This window comes from Peromyscus leucopus, chromosome 3, assembly GCF_004664715.2.
Source record: "Peromyscus leucopus breed LL Stock chromosome 3, UCI_PerLeu_2.1, whole genome shotgun sequence".
In the NCBI taxonomy this organism is placed as follows: Eukaryota; Metazoa; Chordata; class Mammalia; order Rodentia; family Cricetidae; genus Peromyscus; species Peromyscus leucopus.
The window spans coordinates 40611411-40636261 of record NC_051065.1 but is presented as its reverse complement, the minus strand read 5'-3'; the positions used below and the strand labels follow the sequence as shown (position 1 = coordinate 40636261).

General features: G+C 41.1%; 1 protein-coding gene and 1 pseudogene across 7 annotated transcripts in view; both read right to left on the bottom strand.

The window, feature by feature from the left end:
* Positions 1–4616: 4616 nt before the first annotated feature.
* Rint1 (RAD50 interactor 1) overlaps positions 4617–24851 on the bottom strand; it is a 51361-nt gene continuing 31126 nt past the window's right edge. For 6 of the 7 annotated variants that reach the window (XM_037203594.1, XM_037203592.1, XM_037203593.1 and 3 more), the window contains 9 exons: positions 24662–24772; positions 24346–24571; positions 22528–22665; positions 15054–15253; positions 13370–13633; positions 8559–8773; positions 7700–7880; positions 7507–7625; positions 4617–5457 (listed from right to left, as the gene is read on the bottom strand). In XM_037203594.1, the coding sequence (XP_037059489.1) occupies positions 5265–5457; positions 7507–7625; positions 7700–7880; positions 8559–8773; positions 13370–13633; positions 15054–15253; positions 22528–22665; positions 24346–24571; positions 24662–24772 (1647 nt within the window). In that variant the 3' untranslated portion in view covers positions 4617–5264. The remainder of the gene's footprint in view (positions 5458–7506; positions 7626–7699; positions 7881–8558; positions 8774–13369; positions 13634–15053; positions 15254–22527; positions 22666–24345; positions 24572–24661; positions 24773–24851) is intronic. The other variant, XM_037203596.1, reaches the window with a different exon arrangement.
* LOC114681823 lies at positions 15834–18070 on the bottom strand (annotated as a pseudogene).

Here is a 24851-nt window from a genome sequence, read left to right as displayed (position 1 = left end):
GATATATTGTGTACCCTAATAAAGCTTGCCTGAGGATCAGAGGACAGAGCCAGCCACTAGATTAGACATAGTGGTCAGGCAGTGGTAGCAAACACCCTTATTCCCAGGACTTGAGATCTCATGCCTTTGCTTGGGAAGCATACATGTCTTTAATCCTAGGAAGTGATGTCGGACACAGAAAGGTACATAAGGCATGAGGAAACAGGAACTCACTCTCCTCAGACTAAGAATTTCACAGAGGTAAGAACTAATTGCTGGCTGTTCTGCTTCATCTTTCCTCTTTCACCCTGATATGTGGCTCTGATTTTTTATTAAAAGACCATCTAAGATTCAAACAACATCTGGTGTCCAACTTGTGGGGCATGAATTCATGAAAAAGAAGCTTGCTTTGCAGACCCTGGCTAGGTAGGTCCAAGCAACATATGGCCAGAGTCTCAACCCGTGAGCTGGAGTCCCTAATCCACTGGCTAAGGTTTTGTTGTAGCCTCTCTGAAGCAAACTCCGTAGGTTTCTGGGCTCCAAAAACCATAGGAGTTAGCCATTTTCTTGTGTTCCCCTGTGCAGATGGCTGGATCTTTCACTTCTTTCCTCTCCCAGTGGGTTTTGGCTTTCTCTGGGCCACCTTACCTCGGGCTGCTGCCACACTATCATCTGAATCTTATTGTCAGCAGATGTGGTGAGTCAATTGGGATTTCTTTTTTTTTTTTTTTTTTTTTTTTTTTTTTTTGTTTTGTTTTTTCGAGACAGGGTTTCTCTGTGTAGCTTTGCGCCTTTCCTGGGACTCACTTGGTAGCTCAGGCTGGCCTCGAACTCACAGAGATCCGCCTGGCTCTGCCTCCCGAGTGCTGGGATTAAAGGCTTAATTGGGATTTCTTAAAGACAGGAATTAGTTAAAAGAAAGTTTTTTTCCCACATCAAAAAATGGGAAACATTTTTACAATGGAGGGTGTTTGGTCTCTGTTTGATAATACATTAGACAGTCTGAAAAATGGAACACTTAAGTGAGAGGATAATTAATGTAGATGGGATTTATATAATGTCAATTATAAATACTGATCATTTTTGTCTTACATTTAAAAAGTTGATTAATATGAGTGTCAAGATAAAAATTTTAGAAAAACTTGTTAAAACAGATCATAGACTTCTGCCATGACTGTCTCATTATTTTTGGAAAATAGATTGGATTTTCTGCTTTTAAAATCAGTTCAATAGAAGAGCCTGTTGATCCAGAGCACTGCTTCTATGTTAGACATAAACATGCTATCTCGTCAGAAGACTGAGTCTGTCTAAGACTGTCTCTGTTCCCTGTGTCTTAGCTGGCTAGCTTCTTCCCTGCATCATGCTGTCCCATCTTTCTGGTTTCCATCTGTGTCTGAAAACTAGATCATCTGGGAACCTAAAAAAAAAAAAAAAAAAAAAACCCAGGTCCAGTCTCCAGGCTGTGACACTCAGCCCTCTGATGTAGAGCACTGCTGAGTTCAGTTACATTAAGTGCTGTAGTTCAGTTTCATGGGAGACTGAATCCTCAGTGACTGGCACAGTACTTTGAACATAGGCATCTAACTCTTAAGTGACTATTTCTACTTATGACACAGTTTAATTTCATACAATAATGAATTTCAAGTATTTATTTGCAAAAAAAAAAAAAGAAAAGAAACTTTAATCTCTCTTTAGGAACAGCTGAGAATCTTGAAGTTAACGGAACACTTCCTTTCTTTACTGACATCATGATAGTAGACTACTCTGGCAGAGGCTGCTTATCATGTGTGCAGTATAAAGGTCAGTGTAACCTACAGAGTAAGGCTACTCCATAACTTCTCCAGTTGAAAATAATTCTTCTTCGTAAATTTTCATTTCTTCTCTCATTCTCACTTTTCCAGCCCTAAAACACTTGGGTCTGTGTGCTGCAGGTGAAGTTTTAAATAATGTACATTTACTAACTGGATAAACTCAGGGACAAAGAATAAGCTCTTTAGATTTTAATAACATGGTATGATTTTGAAGTATTAATACCAAACACAGAAAGTACCACTCCCCTTTCTTGTTTAGTGTATGTGGATGTGTGTGTGTGCATGTGTGTGTATGTATGCTATGTGTGCATGCATGGCCATGGCACACGTGTGGAGGTCACAGTGATCTCAGGTGTCAGTTTTCACCTCCCACCTTGTCTTTGTTGTGTGCTGCTGTGCTGTGTACCCCATGCTAGCTAGCTCACAACCTTACAGGATTCTCCATCTCCACCTTGCAACTTGTTGTAGAAGCAGAGCCCACCCTACTGTGTCCAGCTTTACATGGGTTCTGAGGATTCAAACTCAGGTCCTCACACTTGTACAGCAAACACTTTACCCTACTAAGCCATCTCTCCACTCAACACCCATTACCTTTTGGGTGAAATATTTCATTTCCTTCAACTTTCAGTAACTACAAAGAGAAAGCAGGGAAAACTCACCCTAAGGAAAGAGAGGAGTAATGATAGAGTTAGAGAAGAAGTTATAGAGGCGGCCTTATTCCTTTTCATTAGGAAACCTCATCAATGTGGGGCATATTGGAGTATGCCTTTAATCCCAGCACTCAGAACTCTGTGATTTCAAAGACAGCCTGATCTATATTGTGAGTTCCACGATAGGCAGAGTTATGTAGAGAGATCCTGTCAAAAAAAAAAAAAAAAAAAAAAAAAAAAAAAAGAAAAAAAAAGAAAAAGAAACCTCATCAATTCGCAGACATGAAGTGAGGAAGTCCAGTCTGCTAGTCAACACAGTTAGAAAAATCTCTGTATATAATATAGAGTAGGGCCAGTGAGAAGGCTGAGTGAGTAAAGTGATTCCTGTGAAAGCCAGGAATCCAGTTTGATCCTTAGGACTCACATAAAAGCAGAAAGGGAGAACTGATGACACAAAGTTGTCCTCTGATGTCCACATGCATGATGACACTCCCTCACTCACTTCATACAGATATACACAATCATATGTATGTATTAATAGGACTTTAAATAGATAATAGCAGGCATGATGATACATGCTTAGAATCCTAGTACTTTCTGGGGGTGGGAGGGTGACAGGAGGATCATGAGTTCAACCCCAGCCTGAGCTATAAAGCAAGTCAGTCTTCTTTCTCTCTCTCTCTCTCTCTCTCTCTCTCTCTCTCTCTCTCTCTCTCTCTCTCTCTCTCTCCCAGAAAATAGAACAGAAAGTATCTTAAAGTATTTTCTCAAAATTATTTTCTGTGAAGTAAATATCAACAATGTAGGCTAGCTGCAAGTCTATTAATTTTTTTGATATTTTATTTATTTTTATTTTAAGTGTATGAGTGTTTGTCTGTGCACCACATGCATGCAATGCCCTCAGAGGCAAAAGACGGCATTGTATTCCATGGGACTGGAGTTATAGCCTGTTGTGAAAGACTACTGTGTGCTAGGCACTAAGCCTGGGTCCTCTGGAAGAGTAGTTTCTTAACAGCTGAGCCATCTCTCCTGCTCTTAGCCCAACAATTTTAAACTGAGATAATATAGCACTGAGAGTACTAAATAAATACTGTATTAGGGGGGAAAACTAGAATAAAATTTTATAGATATAGAAACCTTCTGACTAATTAAGGTCAATTTGTGTAAAAGCTTTACTCTCTGAGGATTTATTAAACAAGGGATCATTGCTTGGGCTGGGGATATTGGTGGACGACTTGCCTTCATGAGCAAAGCTCCAGGTTTGATCTCTAATACCACACATAAAACATAGCCCAAGACCAAGGAAATGTTAAGAGGAAAAACAAAGTTTAAGATTTTTGTCTCAGGTCAGGGAGATGGCTCAGCTGGTGAAGGCCTTGTTGAACAAGTGTAAGGACCTGACTTCAAATCCCCAGCTCACATGTAAAAGCTGGGCATAGCTGCTCATGTCTGTAACCCCAGCACTGAGAAAAGAAGGTGGAGCCCTAGAACTCACTGGCCATCCAGTCTAGCTAAATCAATGAGCTCCAGGTTCACTGAAACCTTGCCTCAAAAAATAAGGTGGGAAGCAATTGAGGAAGACATTCCATTCAACATCAACCTCTGGCCTCCACTTGCACAGACTCAAATACATAAATACACATACACACACACCACACACACACACCCCCCACACACACACACACACGATTTTTATCTCATCAGCTACATAATTATTACCACAGGCAATGACTAAAGTAGTATCTGGACTATAAATTGTTTCTACCAGAGGAGAAAGAATTGCCATTGTCACAAGAAATGGAACCAGGGAGGGCAGAGGAGTTGCTTAGTGGTAAAGAGCAAAATATTTGCCATTGACAAGCAAGCATAAAGAGCTCATTCCCTAGAACCCATGTAAAACTTGACATGATGATTTACAATTGTAATGGCTGTCTAGGGGAGGCAAGAGAAACTCTGGGGCTTGCCCAAAGTCCCAGTGAGAGACTCTATCTCCAAAACAAGGTGGACATCTTGAGGAACAATACCCCAGGTTGACCTCTAACCTCCACAGGCACGCGCGCGTGCACGCGCACACACACACACACACACACACACACACACACACACGTGTGTATCCCACAAATGCACAAATACACACACACACACACACACACCTGCACACGAATGCACACACAAATACAACTAGGAAATACTTTAATAGAAGGACGTAAGAATTGAATAACAGGAACAACCATAGCTTAACCACCATCTCATAAAACCGTTATGTTGTTGGTTTGGGGCAGTTTTGTTTTGTTTCATTTCTTTCTCTAGTGAGACAGAATCTCACTATGTTGCCCAGGCGAGTCTTAAACCCACAGTGATCCTTCTGCCCCGGCCTTCAGCGTTCTGGGATTATAAATTCTTCCACCACTCCCATCACACTATGCATTTATATAAATATAGTGAAATCCAAAACTGAATAAAGGAACCTCAATTATCAACATACGTTTAGAGTGTGTTCATCTTTCTACAACAGCTCCCCTTGATTAGCAAAATGGAGGTCAGTTATACTGACTTTTGCTTTCTCACTGTCTTCAGATGTCTACATTCCTATTTGTAATCCTAAACATGTAATTACTCTGCTTCTCTTGGTTGAGTTTTCTGTTCTTTGTTTTCTTAGGAACAGAAGGATGGAGGAAGCATGGTCATTATTTTAGTGACATCCTAACTCAAGATAACAAATGATTCTACCAAGTTTTCATTTGTCTAGTTTCATTAATTCAGAAGTTTATCAGGCAACTTTAATACAACTGTCTTCTTTGCTAAACAACCCTTTTCTCAACCCTTATTTCCCAGTGTTAGGCCAGTTTGTCCTCAAGTTAAGCAGAATCTCAACATCTTGCTGAGCTAGTTTGTAAATTCCAACTTCATTTAAGGCTGCTGTGGCAGGAAGGTGCTCAGAAGCTGACTGTAGGACATCTTTCAGGAGTAATGCAGAACCAGTGTTCAAATTCAGAACGATGCAAGCTTCTTTTACACTGTTTAGGAAGACAAGAACAAAGGGAAGGAGAGATCCTTTATGGCACCATCCATAGGACAACAATGACCTATGGAGAGTCTACACAGCCATTTCGACTATCTATAGACTTACTTACCATTTAGCTCTTTAAATATGCTGAGATTACAGAAGTTGTACAGGGTTAATAGAACACTAGAGTTTGTCTCAGTACACTTTTTGATGTTAACAGATTATTAAATATAGCAATGATTTTAGGTAGAATTTGGACATAGGAAAAAAGAAAAGGAATAAAAATGAACATAGCAGAAAACACAAAAAAGCTAAACAAACCAAAACCATAAATAGGCTGGAGATGGTGGCACACTTTTAATCTCAGCACTCAGGAAGTCAAAGTAAAGTAGGAGTATCTCTCTGAGTTCCAGGACAGTCTGATCAAAACTGTGAGCTCCATACTAGTCAAGGCTAAACAGTGAGACTTTGCCTCAGAAAACTAAAACCACGACAGAAATAGAAAGGCTGGTAAGATGGCCCAGTGGTAAAGTGCCTACTGGAAAGGTTGATGACCCGAGTTCAATTCTTGGGTTTTTACATGGTAGAAAGAAGAGAACCATTCCCCACAAGTTGTCATTTGGTCTCCACATACAAGAACACAAAATTTAAAAATTTAAATAATAATAAAAACAGCTGGGTGTGGTGGTGCATGCCTTTAATCCTAGCACTCTGGAGGCAGAGGCAGGAGGATCTCTGTGAGTTGGAGGCCAGCCTGGTCTACAGAGCAAGTTCTAGGGCATCCATGGCTCCACAAAGAAACCCTGTCTTGAAAAACCTATTAATAATAACAACAATAATAATAACAAATAAGTGCTGGAGATTTAATGCACTAAGTAGAGTGCTCGCCTAGCATGAATGAAGTATGGGAGAGGACTTGGGGGTATAGAGTCTTACCGACCTATAATCACAGCACTCAGAACAGGGAGGCAGGAGGATCAGAAGGTTGGGGTCATCCTCTGCTACTATGTACAAAGTTCAAGGCCAGCTTGGGATACCTGAAACCCCACTTCAAAAAGGAAAAGCAAACCAGAAGCAATCATAGCTTCCTGAAATAAGCAAACATAAGTTTTTATGTTTTTAAAGGAATGTTTCCAGATTGCACATACCCTATACATAATGTAAATTTTTAATCAGCAAAATTTTTACTAGAATTCTAGTAATTCTTCTCATGTTTATAACTATACTTAGAACTAAAACTAATATTAAATCTATAAGAAAACTAATTTTCCTTTGGTCTGGGCACTAAACCTAGCTGTGATTTCTTATTTTCTATGGGTGGCAGAATTATAATTGCATTCATTTTCTATTTACTCTCCTAGTAATAAGTATATAGAGTTGAACCAAATGCTAGGAAGCAAGTCCAACATGTAATTTTACCTGATTCTGGTCAACTTTCTGAGGATATGGGTCACACAAATTATCTGGGTTTCCCTATTCTGTTTTGAAAATAAAATAGATATACAATGAATGTTTTAAGATTTTAATTAATTTTTATAAATTTTGTTAATTTTATTTTATGTGCCTGTTCTGCCTGTATGTGTCTGTGCACCCTGTATGTGCCTGGTGCCTGTGGAGGCCTGAAGAGGGTGTCAGAACTGGAGTTATGGGTGTTTGTAAGCCATTATGTGAGTTGTAAGAATCAAATCTCAGTCTTCTACAAGAGGATCAAGTGCTCTTAACTTATGAGCCATCTCTCCAGCTCCAGATTTTAATTGATGTTATTGTAACAAGTATCAATGAAACTGAAACTGTTAAAAAGAAGTCAACTCACTGGGCCGCCATGGTGACACACGCCTTTATTCGTAGGACTCTGGAGGCAGAACCAGGCAGATCTCTGTGAGTTTGAGACCAGCCTGGTCTACAAAGCGAGTTCCAGGACAGGCTCCAAAGCTACACAGAGAAACCCTATCTCGAGAAAACCCAAAAGACCAAAAAAAAAAAAAAAAAAAAAAAAAAAAAAAGTCAACTCCTCTAACATTTGTATTCACCAGTGTTTAAGGTAACACATTAGGCTTACTGTTTAAAATAGTTTTCCGGTCTCTTGCAATAGTGAGAAAACAAAGGGAAAAGATTCCGTGTCATATCAAACTGCAACTGAGCTGCTCCTCCTTCATTGAAATGATTAGCAAGGATTATCTGAAACAAAAAGCAATCCATGTAACATCTGCCTTCATCAGGACAGCCCCTCCCCCCAGCACCCACTGACTTACCTCCTGATAGATGTATACATCCAGCTTCTCTACAAGCATTTGCCAGAAGATTCTGAATAAGGAGAAACAAAGCTGTTGCTCCAGCTGAAGCAGACGGTCCCGTAAGGTTAGCAGAAGTGGGCAGGCTGAGCTGGACAGGGACATCACTGCCTGTTCAGACTGAGATGGCAGGGACAGCCATCTGAAAAATAAACAACCTTTACCAGAATGACCCTTATCACTCTGTATCCTTAAGGTTTCAACAAATCTTTAACTTTGAGGAGATGTACTGGGGGAAATGTGATGTTTGTTAAAAAAAAAAAAAAGTAATGTAATAATATTAAAGTAATAATATTAAAAGCTCTCCCAGAAAAAAAAGTATATATTTAGATTTTAACTTTTAATTATTAAATATTTCCTTGAAAAGTCCTTAAATTCTATCTAAATTTTATCTTTACCTGAAGTTTATCTTTAGAATTAAAGACACCAGTTAATCTTCTGATTTTAGCAAACAAATACTACTTCCAAATTGATTTCACTACTCTGTGTGCAGGTAACACACTCGAGCATAAAGGCAAGAGAATAAACTGTGAGATGCAAGCATGCACAGGACACTTTACTTTGTATAGTGAGCAAGTCAACCCCAGATCACATGCTACTTCTTTATGAGATCCACATTATCACTTGCTTATTCTGAGTAAATTCTTCAAAGGAACAGATTTTAGAAAGATTTACATCAAAACCAAAGTTTGGACCTACCATACAAAACCCCAAGTTTAATCTCCAAAACTTAGGGTGGGGTTCTACAAAATCTAAAATTTGGAGTGTACATGCCATCTTCAACTCTGACTAATTTGTGTAAAGGGCACACAGGACATACCTTTCTTTCTTATACAATTTTGCAGCATCTTTCACTTCTCTAAAAACGTGGTCTACTTGGCGAGTCAACATATCAAGCTTTAAACGCTCTAAGAGATTAATCATGTCATCGAAGACAGAGCTTTCCATGGAGGCTAGTTGTCCCAGCTGAAGCTTACTGAGGGCATTATTCTCTGCAAAGACCTCCAGTGCTGCCTGTTGAAGTTGCAGAAAGAACTGAAAGCAAACATCCATTATTAACACAGTGCTGGGCATCTTGAAATAGGATTTACCCTAATTTAAGGTATACAGTTCAGCACCACTGAGATGCTCAATCAGTAAAGTCACTTGCTGCCAAGCCTGATGACCTGAGTTCAAGGTGGACGGAAAACAGTGGGAGGAAACAACTGTAGCCTGCACACGTGTGCCATGGTGAATTCTCTGTCACACACACACACACACACACACACACACATACAGAGAGAGAGAGAGAGAGAGAGAGAGAGAGAGAGAGAGAGAGAGAGAGAGAGAGAGAGAGATTGGCACAGTAACACAGTAACAAATATCTGCAATTCCACATTCAGGAGGCTGACACCAGATTACCACGAGTTCAAAGCCAGTATGGACTACATGAGTCCCTGTCCAAAGGCAAACAAGCATAAAAGCCTTTGTCCTCTCCCCAAAAATAAAATGTTACCAGATGGCTCACTGGTTACAGGCACCTGTCACCAAGCCTGATGACCTCAAGTTTGTTCCCTGGGTAGCCCATGGTAGAATGACAGAACCAACCCCAATGTCCTCTGAATTCCACATGTGCTATGACACACACACATATGCATGCACAAAATAAATCTTTATTACAATTCAATAGTTTTAGTAATTCAGAGTTGTGCATCCATTACAATTCTAGAATACTGTCATTACTTCCAGCAACAAAATCCATCATTCATTTTCTGTATCTCTATTTTCTTCACACTCCGTCCAACTCTAGGCAATCACTAATTTACTCTCTATGGTTTTGACGACTTTGGACATTTCAAGTAAATGTAACCATAGGAAGTATTATTCTTCATGACCAACTTCTTTCACATAGTTCCATAGCATGTACTATGTACTTCATCTGTTTTATTGCCCTCAATTACTCAATCATATCAGCATACTACCTTTTATCCATTCACTAGCTGCTGGATGTTTAGATTGTTTCCATTTTGTATCTATTATGCATAATGCTGCTGAAAACAAAAGTGTGTATGTTTTTCTGTAAGAAGTGTTTCCCTTTGTCTTTGCCTGTCTGGAGGAGTGGAACTGCTGGATTTATAATATCATTTCACTGCCTAAAGAGCTGCCAGGATGTCTTCCTCAGCAGCTGCAGCAGGTTATATCACCATCTGCCATATACCGAGGTTTAAAGCTCTTACATGCACACTGGTAACAGTTTTGTGTGGGTTTGTGGTTTGCGTTTGGTTTGGGTTTTGGTGTTTGTGAAGGTTTTGTTTGTTTTCTGTTTTGCATTGGTTTCAGACTAGATCTTGCTATGTAGTTCAGGCTGGCTTCAAATTAGCAGTCCAGGGTAGCTTCAAACTCATAACTGTCCTGCCTCAGCCTCCCAAGTGTTTGGTTTACAGTGTTTACCATGATATTATGTAGTCTCAGCTGACCTGCAACTCTCTGTGCAGGTGAAGCTACCCTTGACGGTGTGGCAACCCTTTTGCCTATGCCCCCCCAGTGCTAGATGAAAGGGGTGTGCCTCCCCTGACAGTTTCTTTTTCTCACTACAGTGGTTTCTATGTGTAATATTGTATTTCCTGCTAGTGATCATGCTCCTTTAAGTACTCAGTTTTTCTAGACACATACTGAAGGTTTCCATAAACCTGGAATTATAACAGTCAGAGAACTAAACTGTCATTTTTTCAGTAGTAACCCTAGAGTCATCTCTGACCACATATCCAAGGAATGAAACCAGAGATGAACTGTAGAGCAGGCATACCTAATGTAATGAACACATTTACACAACTCCCTCACTTACCCCTCCCCGGCTCCCACACTTAGGACAGTTGGAATTAGATTTCTGTCACCTATAACTGAAAAAATTCTGAATGGTTGGATATTTCAGGTTTGGCATGACCCAACAACAAATGGTTATCAACAGACAGTCAGAAATAAATGGAAGGTGAGCTGTCATTGCTTTCTTCTTCTGATTATGGAATTATGCAATATAAGAACTTTGATGATATTCACTTAAAGCATTTACAGTCTGGCCGGGTGGTGGTGGCACAAGCCTTTAATCCCAGCACTCGGGAGGCAGAGGCAGGCGAATCTCTGTGAGTTCAAGGCCAGCCTGGTCTACAAAGCAAGTTCCAGGAAAGGTGCAAAGCTACAACAGAGAAACCCTGTCTCAAAAAAAAAAAAAAAAAAAAAAAAAAAAGCATTTACAGTCTGAAGCATTGTGAAAATAACTGAAGAACTTTTGATGTGAAAATAAAATCAGCACCATGAAAGCCAGAATCCATTTATATGCAGAGCCAACTCTTAAATTTTGTTCTTTCTCTTGCTCTGAGAAACATAGTTTAATCTTCTTCAGGTAAAGATGATAGTTAATTCATCTGTGTTAACAGACAGCGGCACCAAAGAGTTGTGATGATCTACAAAGAATTTCACTGATACTAAAGATCTGTGCCTGTATGAGTCTCTCATTAGATCACCTAGCATAAGAATGACAATTTGTTTCATGCTATGAATAAGTCTTAGCAGTAAGTGGATCAGTGTGGGAGCTGAACATGAAGTACTCTCTGCAAGCAGAACATGACACAAAAGCACAATATGCTGTCTGACTTTATGAAGATAACTGTACTTCATTGCACTCTGTATTATATTCATTTCCTTGCTCCAGCAAATGTCATTATGCACATATATTTCAGAGGTGTGTGTGTGTGTGTGTGTGTGTGTGTGTGTGTGTGTGAGAGAGAGAGAGAGAGAGAGAGAGAGAGAGAGAGAGAGAGAGAGAGAGAGAGAGAGCTGGAAACTGAACCTACAGCCTCACACATATTGGGCAAGTACTCTACTACCACTGAACTACACTCCCAGTCCTTGGCTAACTTGTTTTTGTTTTTGGCGGAGCTGGAGATTGAACCTAGGGCTTTGTGCATGGTAGAAAAGGACTCTACCAACTGAGCTACATTATCAACTTTACATAGAATCTTCTACTTTGTGCAAGAGATCAAATCTAGGGCTTCATTTGTACTATGCAAGGAGATCTCCAATCTCAACTTTATAATTCTTTTTTTTTTTTTTTTTTTTTTTTTTTTTTTTTTTTTTTTTGGTTTTTCGAGACAGGGTTTCTCTGTACAGCTTTGCGCCTTTCCTGGGACTCACTTGGTAGCCCAGGCTGGCCTCGAACTCACAGAGATCCGCCTGGCTCTGCCTCCCGAGTGCTGGGATTAAAGGCGTGCGCCACCACCGCCCGGCTCAACTTTATAATTCTTTAATTCCCCTTCACATAATATATTTTTAAAGTGGTATATTTGCCTATTGGGGTTTTTTTTTCTATTTTGTTTTTATGATAATATGTAACAGTTTACATTTATAATGTGCCTATTTGTTCATCATAGTTTTTACAGTTTAATATATATTTCACCATCTTATTGGTTAGCTAAGGTTATTGTCATGAAATGTACTTTATATGCACATAGTATAAAGCCAAATACAAAGCTGTATCTTCATAGATGTTCTTAAGGCACTGAATCCCAGTTGTACAGTACTCTGCCCAAGAAGTCAACCAAGAAGGCCCTTGAAAATCACTTTGGTACTAGACCTAAAGTATCTAAAGAAAATAACCAATGTTGAGACTAAAAGGCTCTTTTTTTTTTTTTTGAGGCAGGATTTCATGTACCCCAGGCTGACCTTGAACTTGCTACGTAGCTAAGAATAATCTAGAACTTCTGATCTTCCTGCCTCCACCCCACCCCCCCCACCCCCCGTGTACTGGATCACAGACTTCTGTACATGCCCAGTATATGCTGTGTGGAATCAAACCAAGGGCTTATGCATAGGGACAATGATTCTACCAACTGAGCTAGAGCTCCAGTCCCTAAAGGCATATTTGAGTAGAAGTGTATACCAGAAAACCTGTTACCTTTACTTAGCTAAGAGCTGATATATTTTGTTTATATTAGTAACAAGATTAAAACTTAAATCTATGAACATATACTGTTGTGATTTGGATAAGAATGACCCCTATAGGCTCACATATTTGAATGTTTAGACCAGGGAGTGGAACTGTTTGAAATGATAAGAATCAGGAGGTGTAGTCTTCTTGGAGTAGGTGTGGCCTTGTTGGAGGAGGTGTGCTACTAGGGATGGACTTTGAAATTTCAAAAGTCCATGTTAGGCCCTCCCTCCCCCACCCCCTTGCCTCTCCCCTCCACTCCCCTTCCCGTCTCTCTTTGCCTGTGGATCAAGATGTAGCTCTCAGCTACTGCTCCAGTGTCTGCCTATATGCTGCCATGATCCCCCTCATGATAATAGACTAAACTTCTGAAACTGTAAGCAAGACCCCCAATTAAATGCTTTCTCTTATACCAGTTGCATTGGTTGTGGTGTCTCTTCACAGCAAAAGAACAGCAACTAAGACACATACAACCTTCAAGGAGAGGGAAGGATAGGTAGAACCCTTGAAGGATTAAAGTGCTACTAACTAGATCCAAGTTTGGATTGTTTAGATTGCTGTTGATTTTGAGTTTGTGACAGTGCAGGATAGCCTAGAACTCATAGCAATCCCCACCTCAGCCCCTTGAGTGCTGCAGTTACAGTTGTAGACCTTCTAGTCACACTTACTTTAAAATACACTTTGCATACATTCTTTTCAATGTAATTGTGGTATGTGGTTGTTTTTGTTTTTTGCTTTTTCTGAAGTAGTGCTTTAGATCCGTGGGTAAAGTTCCTTCTGCTCAAACACAAAGACTTCCCTTGAGCCAAGTAAACATTGATGTGTTGATGTGCACCTGTAATTGCAGCACTAGCAGGCAAAGCTGAGTGGATCCCAGGGTTTAGCGGCCTGCCAGCCTTGCCAAAAGGACAATCTCCAGGTTCACCAAAAGACTGCCTCAAAAAATAAGTTGGAAATGGAGAGAGGAAAAACACCCAACATTAACCTATGGTCTACACATACAACCACACACCCACACACACCCACAGGGGTTAGGGGGGAGGGAGAATTCTTGTCTTTCAAGTTAGTTGAGGCAAAGAGAAGTTATAATAACATAAAGGTAGTGTAAGTAGCAGAGTGAGGGTCTGGAGTTAAAAGCACTACTGCTCTTTCAGAGGATCCAGGTTCAGTGACCAGCACCCACATGGTGGCTTACAACCCTCTTTAACTCCAGTTTTTGGGGATCTTCCAGCCTCTGTGGTCACTGCACATATTTGTTACATACACTTACATGCAGGCAAAACACTTAGACACATAGTTTTAAAAAATCTTAAAAAAAAAAAAAAAAAAACCAGTAAGAATGGCAGATACATAATGCACTCACCAGATGGGCCTGTGGGCAAGCTTGTAGTGCATTTTCTTAATTACTGATTTATATAAGAAGGCCCAGCCCTTTGCGGGTAGTGTCACCCTTGGCCTGGTGGTCCTGGGTGCTATAAAAAAGCAGACTGAGCAAGCGATGCAGAGCAATCCAATAAACAACACTCCTCCATGACTTCTGCATCAGCTTGCCCTGACTCACTGGATGATGAACTACAAGTTGCTTTTGACCACAGTGTTTTTATCACAGCAACTGGAACCATAACTAAGATAGTCCTGATTTGAAGATATTCAAAAGAGTCGAGTCTTGGACTTTGTTTTCTTTGGGTGCTGGGAAATGAAACTCGGTCTTTCCACTATGCTCTGCCACTGAACCATACCACCAATTTAAATGTATTGATTTTGACATTTTTGTAAAATAGTGAGTTTTCTGTGTTAGCATTTAGTGGATTATTACATCCAGAGTACATAGTTGGAAGAAAAATATGGTTCATGCTATACAGACAGTTATTCATGGAAGTCTGTGTGTCTATCTTTGTTTTCTTACTTTCTTTCCTTTTGTTTGTTTTTGAAATAGGATCTCAAGTAACTCAGGCTGGCCTGGAACTCACTCTATCACCAAGAATGACCTTGAGGCTCCTGATCCATATTGCCAAGTGCTGGGATTACAGGCTATACTACCATGCCTGATTGTTTTCTTCTTTCTCTTATTTTATGGTCCTGGGGATCAAACAAAGACTTTGCTCATGTTTGGGCTCAAATACTCCCACTGAGCTATACCCCCAGTCCTCTTATGAGTAAAGTTATTAAATAATTAGTATTATTTAACTGTTTTAGATTTGATTGAGAAAAATCTTCACTTACATCTCCTAAATTTGGCATCATTATGCTTTTTGCCTAATGTAATTTTTTTGCTTGCAACAGAGTCAACGTTTCAAAAGTTGAAGATCAAGTTACTAATATATTATTTAATATAAAAGCACATTAACTCACAACATTGTCAGCCCAATCTGCCAGTACTGTTGAGATGTAGTTCACGGCATTAAGAATTGCACAGTATCGAAAGTCAAGTGAAGCTCTAGTCTCTTCTTTCATCACCTGTGTTAATCGTATCCTAAAATCATCTACTAGGTCCTTCTGTAACTCCAGGAACTGCAGCTTTCGAGGAGCTGTGGGGAGATTTTTATACCTGTCTGTGGAGAAAGTTAACAAAACACATGAAGAGACTTGGTACTGTCATGACAGTTTTCCCTAAAGCTCTACTTTACTGAATTTATGAAAAATCTCAATTGACCATTTCTAAATTCTTTAGATTACAAAGGTAAAATGTGTCAGGACTCATTCAATAGTATACTTCAGAATACTTAAGATCTAGATCTGTGCATTTTGCTATGTATAAATCATGTCTCATTTACAAAAAGCAAATTGTGTTCTAAAATAACTACTGTTCCTTAAGTTAGTAGCTCTGGTGAGGAAGGCTTGAGACAGTTCTCATTCAGCCCAGGCTGGTCTCAAATTTCCTATGTGGCTAAGTATTACTTTGAATACTTGATCCTCCAGCTTTACCTCTAAAATCCTGATATTTGAAATTAAAGGTATGCACTACCATGTCTGGCTATCCTTTTCTTTTTCCAACATAATATTTTTATTGATTATTTGGGAATTTCACATAATGCACCCAAAGTCTGCTCCTACCACCTTTGTGACCCCCCCACAAAAGAAATAAAAACACAAAAGTCCAATTTGTGTTGCCCATATACTCACTGGAGGATGGTCAAACTCCCAGTCGCCAGCCCCTTAAAGAAAACTAAGTCCTTCCTTACCACACCTCTGCCAGAAGCCATCAATTATGTAAAACTATACTTCAGCATCCTTACCACAATTTTGTTTGTTTTCAGAATACAACAATTTTATTTTCATTAACTCACAAAAAACAATATAGTTGGTTCAAGGAGGCCATCACTTGCTCAGTCCCCAACACTACAAGCCTCAGTGAATATCCTTACAGTTAGAACTCTTTCATGGCTATTCTGAAGCAATGGAGCTATTAGAAATAATTAGTCAGGGTCCACTTGCACTATCAATTATGTAGAGCCCACTTCAATTTCTTCAGTTTGAACTTCTTGAATAGATTAAACAATTTGCAATACTGCACTGCTACAACACCTCACTGAAGTCCTTGAAGAACTTGACATCACTCTGGTTCTGGGCACACTCCAGAAACTGATCTCAAGAGAACAAGGCCCATGAGACTGCTGGTCCAGCAGCTGGGCCCCCTAGGGCTCCTGTTAAGTGTTGTCAGGCCTTGCAGGCTCAGCATTACCACCTCCACTGAAGCCCCCAGTGATGGCATGACCCAGGGTGTGCCCCAGTGCCCCACTGCATGCCCCAGCCAGCGGGGTGTCAAACGGGGGCGACCCACCTGCGGGAGAGAATGAAAGGGATGGGGGAGACATGAGAGAAGACAGCAAGACAGTGTTCTGATCAAGCTGCAAATTTTATTCTCCTCAGCAAGGCTTATACAGCATGAGAGGGGGCAGGAAGGAGGGGAGGGACTACGTGCAAGTCGTGAGGCTGCTAGGTGGTAAGGTCACTGGTTAGGGCCCATTGTTCTGTTGCTATGCTACCTGACCTGCCTGACCTGTTCTTTATCTTTGGGGGCATCTGGTTTAGGGCAGGGGCTTGTTCTTTGGCCTAGCTAGTACTTTTCCATGGTCCATGTTTGGTCCCTGACAACTGCAGAGTCCACAGCCAGACCAGCTACAGTGGTTGCCATCTGGGCCATCAGGCCTGGCTGCCTGGGTGCAGCAGCAGGTGAGCCAACTGCAGATGATGTGGCTGCTGCTGGAGGATGAGCTTGTCTGGGAGCATCCCTCATCTTAGGGACCCGGCTAGCCAGAGGGGCCATCCAGGAAGAGTAGCTTTGGCTTCCATGTGGCATCCTGGGTACTCAACACATCTGGAGTCCGAAAACAACAAACTGCCCCTTATCACAATTTTTAAGAGTTCTCTTTGATGGCTGGCTGTCTAGGCTGTTGCTCTGTTAGGGGTAGTGTAGGGTGTGGGTAGGTGTTGTCACAAGCCTTCTATAACTCTCTCAACTGTGTGTTTGCCATCATTGATACCACTCCAAAAGTAGCTTCCCTGCCCCTTACAGTCAGTCAGTGGGAGCATGGATTACGGACTTCTACATGGTCTCTGGCAACAGCATGGACCACAGACATCAGCATGGCCTAGGGTGGCAACACAGGCCACTCATGTCAACATGGCCCCCAGCGACTACACGGCCCACGGACATCAACACGGTTCCCAGTTGCAGCAGGACCACAGACCCAAACAAGACCCCTGGTGGCAGCATAGACCATGGACATCAACATGGCCTCAGGTACCAGTACAAGCCACACATATCAACATCAAACACAGGCCTCCAGTGGAAACCTGGACCACAGACACTAACATGGCCTCTGTGTTAGTTAGTACAGACTATTAGACATACATCTGGCCTCCAGGGGTAACATGGACCTCAGACATAAAAATGGCCTCCACTGGCAGCCCAGTCCATAGACATTCACATGAACCTTGGGCTTCAACATAGCCTGGGGCCACAGTATGGACCACGGATACCAACATAGCCTCTGGGGACAGTATGGACCATCAAAGTCTTTCAAGATAGTCCAATCCAGAATATGAACCATTCTTTATCTCAGACATGCTGTTGTTGCTCAGAACTAGAGGGATCGTGCAGCTGGGCAGCATGTTTGCGGGCTGAGTCTGAGCAAGCTCCAGGTTGCTGCACATCACCCTGCCAACCCTACTGAGCAACAACATGTTCAACTGAGACCTTCTGTCACACCTGCCATTTCCATGACATCTCTAGTTCTGCCTCTCTCCACCACACATACACATTGCTCCATTCCTCCATTTATGCTGCCACCAAGGGTTTCTATTGCTGTGAAGAGACACCATGACAACGGCAACTCTTATAAAGGAAAATATTTAATTGGGGCAACTCCCTTAGAGATTCAGAGGTTCAGTCCATTATCATCATGGTGGGGGGGGGGAGATCTGGTGGCATGCAGGCAGACATGGTGCTGAAGCTGAGAGTCCTACATCTTGCAGGCAACAGGAAATTGACTGAGACACTGGGTGGTATGCTGAGCATAGGAAACCTCAAAACCCAGCCCACAGTAAGACACTTGCTCCAATAAGACCATACCTACTCCAACAAAACCACACTTCCAAATAGTGCCACTTCCTTTGGGGGTCATTTCCTTTCAAACCACAAGATTCCACTCTCTGGCCCCTGTAGTAGTATTTGCTCTGCCCATGACCTTGGGCTATACAGCCCAAAGAAGGTGATGCTTCCTGCCTGTTGCATGTGACCTCTTATAAGAAAAGGGAAAGGGGTCATGTGGGTCCTTTTTTTTTTTTAATCTTAGTGTGATCAGACACCAGACGGCCTGGGAATTGAACCTGGGTTCTCTAGAACATCAGTCAATGCTCTTAACCGCTGAGCCATCTCTCTTCCCCTTTCTCTTATAAGAGGCCATGTACAATGGCAGAAAGCACCGCCTCCTTTGGGCCATATAGCCCAAGGTCATGGGCAGAGCAAATACCACTACAGGCCCCCAAAGGCTTGTAGCTATACCTTAATGCAAAAATGCATTCAGTCCAATTTCAAATGTTCCCATAGTCTGTAACAGTCTCAAATTTGTTTTAAAGTCCAAAGTCTCTTTTGAGACTCATGGCAATCTCTTAACTGCAATCCCCTTATAAAATTAAAATCAAAAAGCAAATCACATACTTCTAACATATAATGGCACAGGATATACATTACTTTTCCAAAACAGAGAGAAGGGAGCATAGCAAGGAAATACTGGACCAAAGCAAGACCAAAAACCAGCTGGGTAAACTCTAAACTCTGCATCTCTATGTCTGATGTCAAAACACTCTTCAGATCTCCAACTCTGTTCAGCTTTGTTGACTGCAACATACTTCTTTCTCTTGAGCTGGTTCCACTCCTGTTAGCAGTCTCCTCAGCAAGTATCCCATGACTCTGGCATCTCTAACATCTTGAGTTCTCCAAGGCAAGCCAGGCTTCAACTTCACAGGTTCACAAAATGGCATCTCTACTAGGCCTGCACTGAGACACACTTGACACATGCCTGGCCTCAGCAGCTTTAGGCTGAGGCAAATTCCATAACCCATTTCTTCTATCCTTAACTCTAAAGCACAACCATGTGGCCAAAGCTGCCAAGTTCTGCTGCTTACTGGAGCTGGAAATGGCATCCTTGTTCAATTATATCTTCACCAGCTTTCTGTCCTTCACAGCCTAAGCTTAGCTGTCCTGATATTTGCTCTGTAGACCAGGCTGGCCTCAAACTCAGATCTGCCAGCCTCTGCCTTCCCAGTGCTGGGATTAAAGATGTGCCCCACCACATCTGGCTCTAAGCTTTTCTTTAGTTCCTTTTCACAAGTTGGAAACTTAGCTGGGTGGGATCTTGCCTTGAGGTCACCACTCCCTTTATTCCATTTCTTAATTGTTTATCTCCTTTAACACTGGCCTTAGCTTCATTCTACTTCCTAAAAAGGGGTTTTCTCTTCAAATTGTTCTCCATTTTGTAATTTTCCTTGCTCAGCTTCTCCTTTTCATTATAAATCTTTATAAGCACAAGCACTAGTAACCACACAACAGAATCTATACTAGGCTGTTTTGAGATTTACTCTGCCAACAGAATTAATCCAAAATTATTTACTTTAGCCTCAAGCTGACTCTTCAGACAAGGGCAAAAGCCAGCCACTTTTTTCACCAAAATATCACAAGAACAATCTCTAGGCAACATACTAACATTCTTCTCGGAAATCTCTTGAGTGAGCCGTCGACAGTTCAAATAACTCTTAGCACCTCTGTCTTCGATGCTCCTACTAGTATGGCCTATTAAGCATTGCTTAAAGCATAACCCAAAGTACCAATGTCCAAATTCCTCCAAACAAAACCATGGTCAGACCTATCACAGCAATACCCCAGTCCCTTGTAACCTCTCTTAATTGGGGTTTTTATTGCTGTGAAGGGACTCCTTGACCACAGCAACTCTCATAAATAAAAACCTTTAATTGGGGGTGGCTTGCTTACAGTTTCAGAGATTCAGTCCATTATCATCATGGTAGGGAGCATGGTGGTGTGCAGGCAGACATGGTGCTGGAGTAACTAGAATTCTACATCTTGCAAACAACAGGAAGTCAACAGAGACACTGGTATCCTAAGCATAGGAAACCTCAAAGCCTATCACCACAGTGACATATTTCCTCCAACAAGGCCACACTCCACTCTACTACAACAAAGTCACACCTCCTAATAGTGCCACTTCCTTTGTGGGCCGTTTCCTTTCAAACCAAAACAATTGCCATAAGAGGACGGGAGCAAAGAGGGCGTAGGATGACAGCAATGAGGAGTTACTGGCATCTAGAGAACCAGCAGTCTACAATAGGAATTTGGATGTTGCACACCAACAGAGCTTAAGGACACTAGTCACCTCTCTGGCCAGAATAACACTGCATGAGAAGAATCCCTATACTATTTCAATTCTAAAACTACTTCATTATTCTACTCTCTTCTTCAATTCCATGAAAGTTTAGGTTTCCACTGAACACAGTAGAGTGTACCTAGTCTCAGCTATCTAGGAAGCCAAGGCAAAAAGATCATCTGAGAATAGGAGCTCAAGCCAGCCCAGGCAATGCAGTAAGACTCTATCTCTTAAAAAAAATAATAAATGGGAGCTGGAGAGATGGTTCAGTGGAAAGAGCACTGGCTGCTCTTAGAAAGGATCCTGGTTCAGTTCCCAGCACCCACATGATAAATTACAACCAACTGTAACTCCCATTCTAGGGGATCCAACACTCTCTTCTGAACTATACAGGCACTAGGCATGCATGTGGTACATATACAACTGGGCAGGCAAAAATCTCATACATAAAACTAAAGAATTTAAATAAAATAAAAGGAGCTGGAGAGAAGCTCACCAGTTAAGAGCACTTACTATTCTTATAGAGGGCACAGGTTTGGTTCCCAGCACCTACATGGCAGCTCACAACCATCTGTAACTCCAGTTTCAGGGAATCCAACATTTTCTTCTGGCCTCCATAGGCACTACTAGGCATGCACATGGTACAAATATATTCATACAGGTATATACTCATACACATAAAGTGTTTAAAATAACAGCAATAAAATGAAATCTGAAGACATATAAAAAGAATGGCAATGAGTTAAAAAAATTAAGAAATTTTTATTTGTTTTTGCTCAAGACTTTTTTGTTTGTTTGTTTGTTTTCTGTTTTGTTTTTCGAGACAGAATTTCTCTCTGTTGCCCTAGAACTCACTCTGTAGATCAGCATGCCTCTGCCCCTGAGTCCTAGGATTAAAGGCATGTGCCACTGCTGCCTGGCCTTGTTCAAGACTTTTTCCCTTTTTTACATGCTAAGTTGTTGTTATTTTGAAACAGGATCTCACTATACATCTAGGTGGCCTGATTATTGCTACTATTAATTTTATTATTAATATTTATTGTTATTTTATTATTTTGAGCCAGGATTTCACTATACATCTGGGGTGGCCTGGAACTCATAAACCAGAATGACCTCAAAGCCACAAATCCTCCAGCCTCTTCTTCCAGAGTGCTGAGATGAAAGGTGAGTGCTGCCACACATGGCTCAGTCCTAAATTATTATAAAGCCAAAAGTGAGACTACTGTCCCAGATTTTTATTAGAGTAGGAAAAACATGAAGTTACTACACTGCTATTTATTAACTATGGAAAAAAAAATCATGTGAAACACAATACTTTTTTAGCTTGTTTGGTTTTGGTTTTTGGAGACAAGAGTTTCTCTGTGTAGCTTTGGATGTCCTAGAACTCGCTCTATAGACCAGGCTGGCCTTGAACTCAAAGATCTGCCTGCCTCTGCCTCCTGAGTTAAGGGATTAAAGGTGGGCACCACTACCTCCCAGTGAAACATACGACTTTAAAGACTTAGTATTTCTATTTTATGCTTATGAATATGTTCCTGCATGTATATATGTGCACCACACACATACCTGGTGCCTGAGGAGGCCAAAAAGGGCATTGGGTCCCCTAGAGCTGGAGTTACAATGGATTATAAACTAGAGGCTGAACTGGGTCTTCTGTAAGAGCAGCAAGAATTCTTCCCTGCTGAGCTATCTCTCAAGCCCCAAACTTACAAAACTAAAATTAGTTTTGTTGTTTGTTTGCTCCTTGGTTTGTTTTAGTTTTTTTAAGATAGTCTCATATATCCCAGGCTGACCTCAAACTTGCTTCGTAGCTTAAGACTGGCCTTGAGCTCTTGATACTCCTGCCTCTCCTTCCCGACATGGAATTACAAGTGTGAGCCCCCATACCCAGCTTAAAAACTTAATTTTAAACTAACACCATGCATTAAAAGGCCAATACTTACCAGTTATAACCAAGAGTAAAGTCATAAAAACTTCTGCACAGTTTGGAACCTTCATTTCATCCACATCAGTGATGTCTTTATACTGGGATACCCAGGCAGCCTCTGATGAAAGCATTGAGTCCATTTTTTGAAGAGCAACTAACATGAAGAATGGATCATGTCAAGGAATTATAGTCATTCTTAAATTATCAACTTATATATATATATATATATATTGTTTGTTTTTGTTTGTTTTTGGTTTTTCAAGACAGGGTTTCTCTGTGTAGCTTTGCGCCTTTCCTGGAACTCACTTGGTAGACCAGGCTGGCCTCGAACTCACAGAGATCCGCCTGGCTCTGCCTCCCGAGTGCTGGGATTAAAGGCTTGCGCCACCACTGCCCGGCTCAACTTATATTTTTTAGCAATGATTTTTTTCATACAAAATAAATCTGCAATCTCCCACTAACTAACTAACTAACTAATCGTACTAAATTTAAAATCTTCAACTTTAGAGTTAAATAAGATACCTTATTCTCCCTCCTCTCAAATCCTCAAAATAGTAATTCTGACTACTCAATTAGCCAGGCGGTAGTGACACACGCCTTTAATCCCAGCACTCGAGAGGCAGAAGCAGGCAGATCTCTGAGTTCGGGGCCAGCCTGGTCTATAGAGAGAGTTCCAGAACAGGCTCCAAAGCTACACAGAGAAACCTATGGTGATAGTTTATTTGTGCTGAAATGTGATTTTATTTGTATGTTAATAAATAAAGTTGCCTGGGGATCAGAGCTAAGAGCAAGCCATTTAGCAGAAGTCTGGTGGTGGTGGCACACGCCCTTAATCCATGTTCACATGGCAGGCAGAATCTCTGTGTGTTCAAGGACACAGCCAAGTAGTGACCCGAACCTTTAATCTCAGTATGAACCATAGAGACATGGAGGTCTATACAGACAGGCAGTGACGAAGTCATGTGGTTAGGTTTAGAAACAATGAGAAGGCAGAACAGAAAGGCAATAAAAAGACAGGACACAGGAAGAAGGTCTCTCGGGAAGGACAGCAGTGAGTGGTAAGATAAGATGGTCTTAGCTCTTGGCTACTGTTCAATCTCTGGGCTTTTAACTCTTAATTGGCTCTGTGCTTCTTATTTAATAAGACCATTTAGATTATATCTACAGAAACCCTCTCTCGAAAAACCAGAAAGAAAAAAAAAAACTAGAGTAGAAATAGTACAAGGCAAAAATCTATAAAACTGCAATATCAGGCCGGGCGGTGGTGGCGCACGCCTTTAATCCCAGCACTCTGGAGGCAGAGACAGGAGGATCTCTGTGAGTTCGAGGCCAGCCTGGGCTACCAAGTGAGCTCCAGGAAAGGCGCAAAGCTACGCAGAGAAACCCTGTCTTGAAAAACCAAAAAAAAAAAAAAAAAAACTGCAATATCCTCTACTGACTCAATATTCCAACATGTAGACTGTAATTCCAGAAATAAAACTAAAGTTTCACGGAAAGAAATGAAGACTGTCTTTGAAGGTAATTCAGTAGACCCTGCCCAGGAAAGCTTAGGCTCCCATGCTTCCTACTCAGAGCTGTAAGAGAGAAAAGCTCCAAAACTTTACACACACAAAACAGACAGGTTGCCAGGCAGTGTTGCTATGTGCTTTTAATCCTAGGACTCCGGAGGCAAAGGCACATAGATCTCAATGAGTTTGAGGCCAACTTGTTCTATACAGAGAGTTCCAGACCAGCCAATGTTACACAGTGAGACCCTGTCTAAAAATAAAATGAAAAGCAAGCAAACAAAAAAACTGAGATACCCTCCCAACTTGATAGCTTCATGAGCACTTACATTTTCTCTCCACAGTCAACCATCTCTGAAAACAGGTTTCCTCTGACAGAATATGCATACAACTAGCAAAAGTGCTAGGATAGCCATGAACACTGTGCAGCTCCCTTTCAAACAACAGCACCTCATCCACCAAATGACAGAAGAGATTGTCATCATAGAGCAGGCAAGGTATATCGGAAGCCAACTTCTCAAGTATTAGCATCATAAGGCCCCGAGAAAACTCAAGCTGAAAGAAACAAACAGGTATGAGGGATTATGTCCATCAGGTACATAAACAACTCTAATGAAACTGAATGCATAGGCCTCAGCCTCTTACCCTTGCATTGACTGCAGAGCCTGCTTTCTCTAATATTGGCTGAATCTTCTCATCCAGAAAGTGAGCATGGTTTCCAATCCACATAAGTACCTGAGCCAAGTACCATTCAGGCTAAGGAGAAGGGAAACAGTTTCCATTCCTTATTTATTCTTTAGTCATAGAAAATTCTAATTAAATGCATTCAATTATA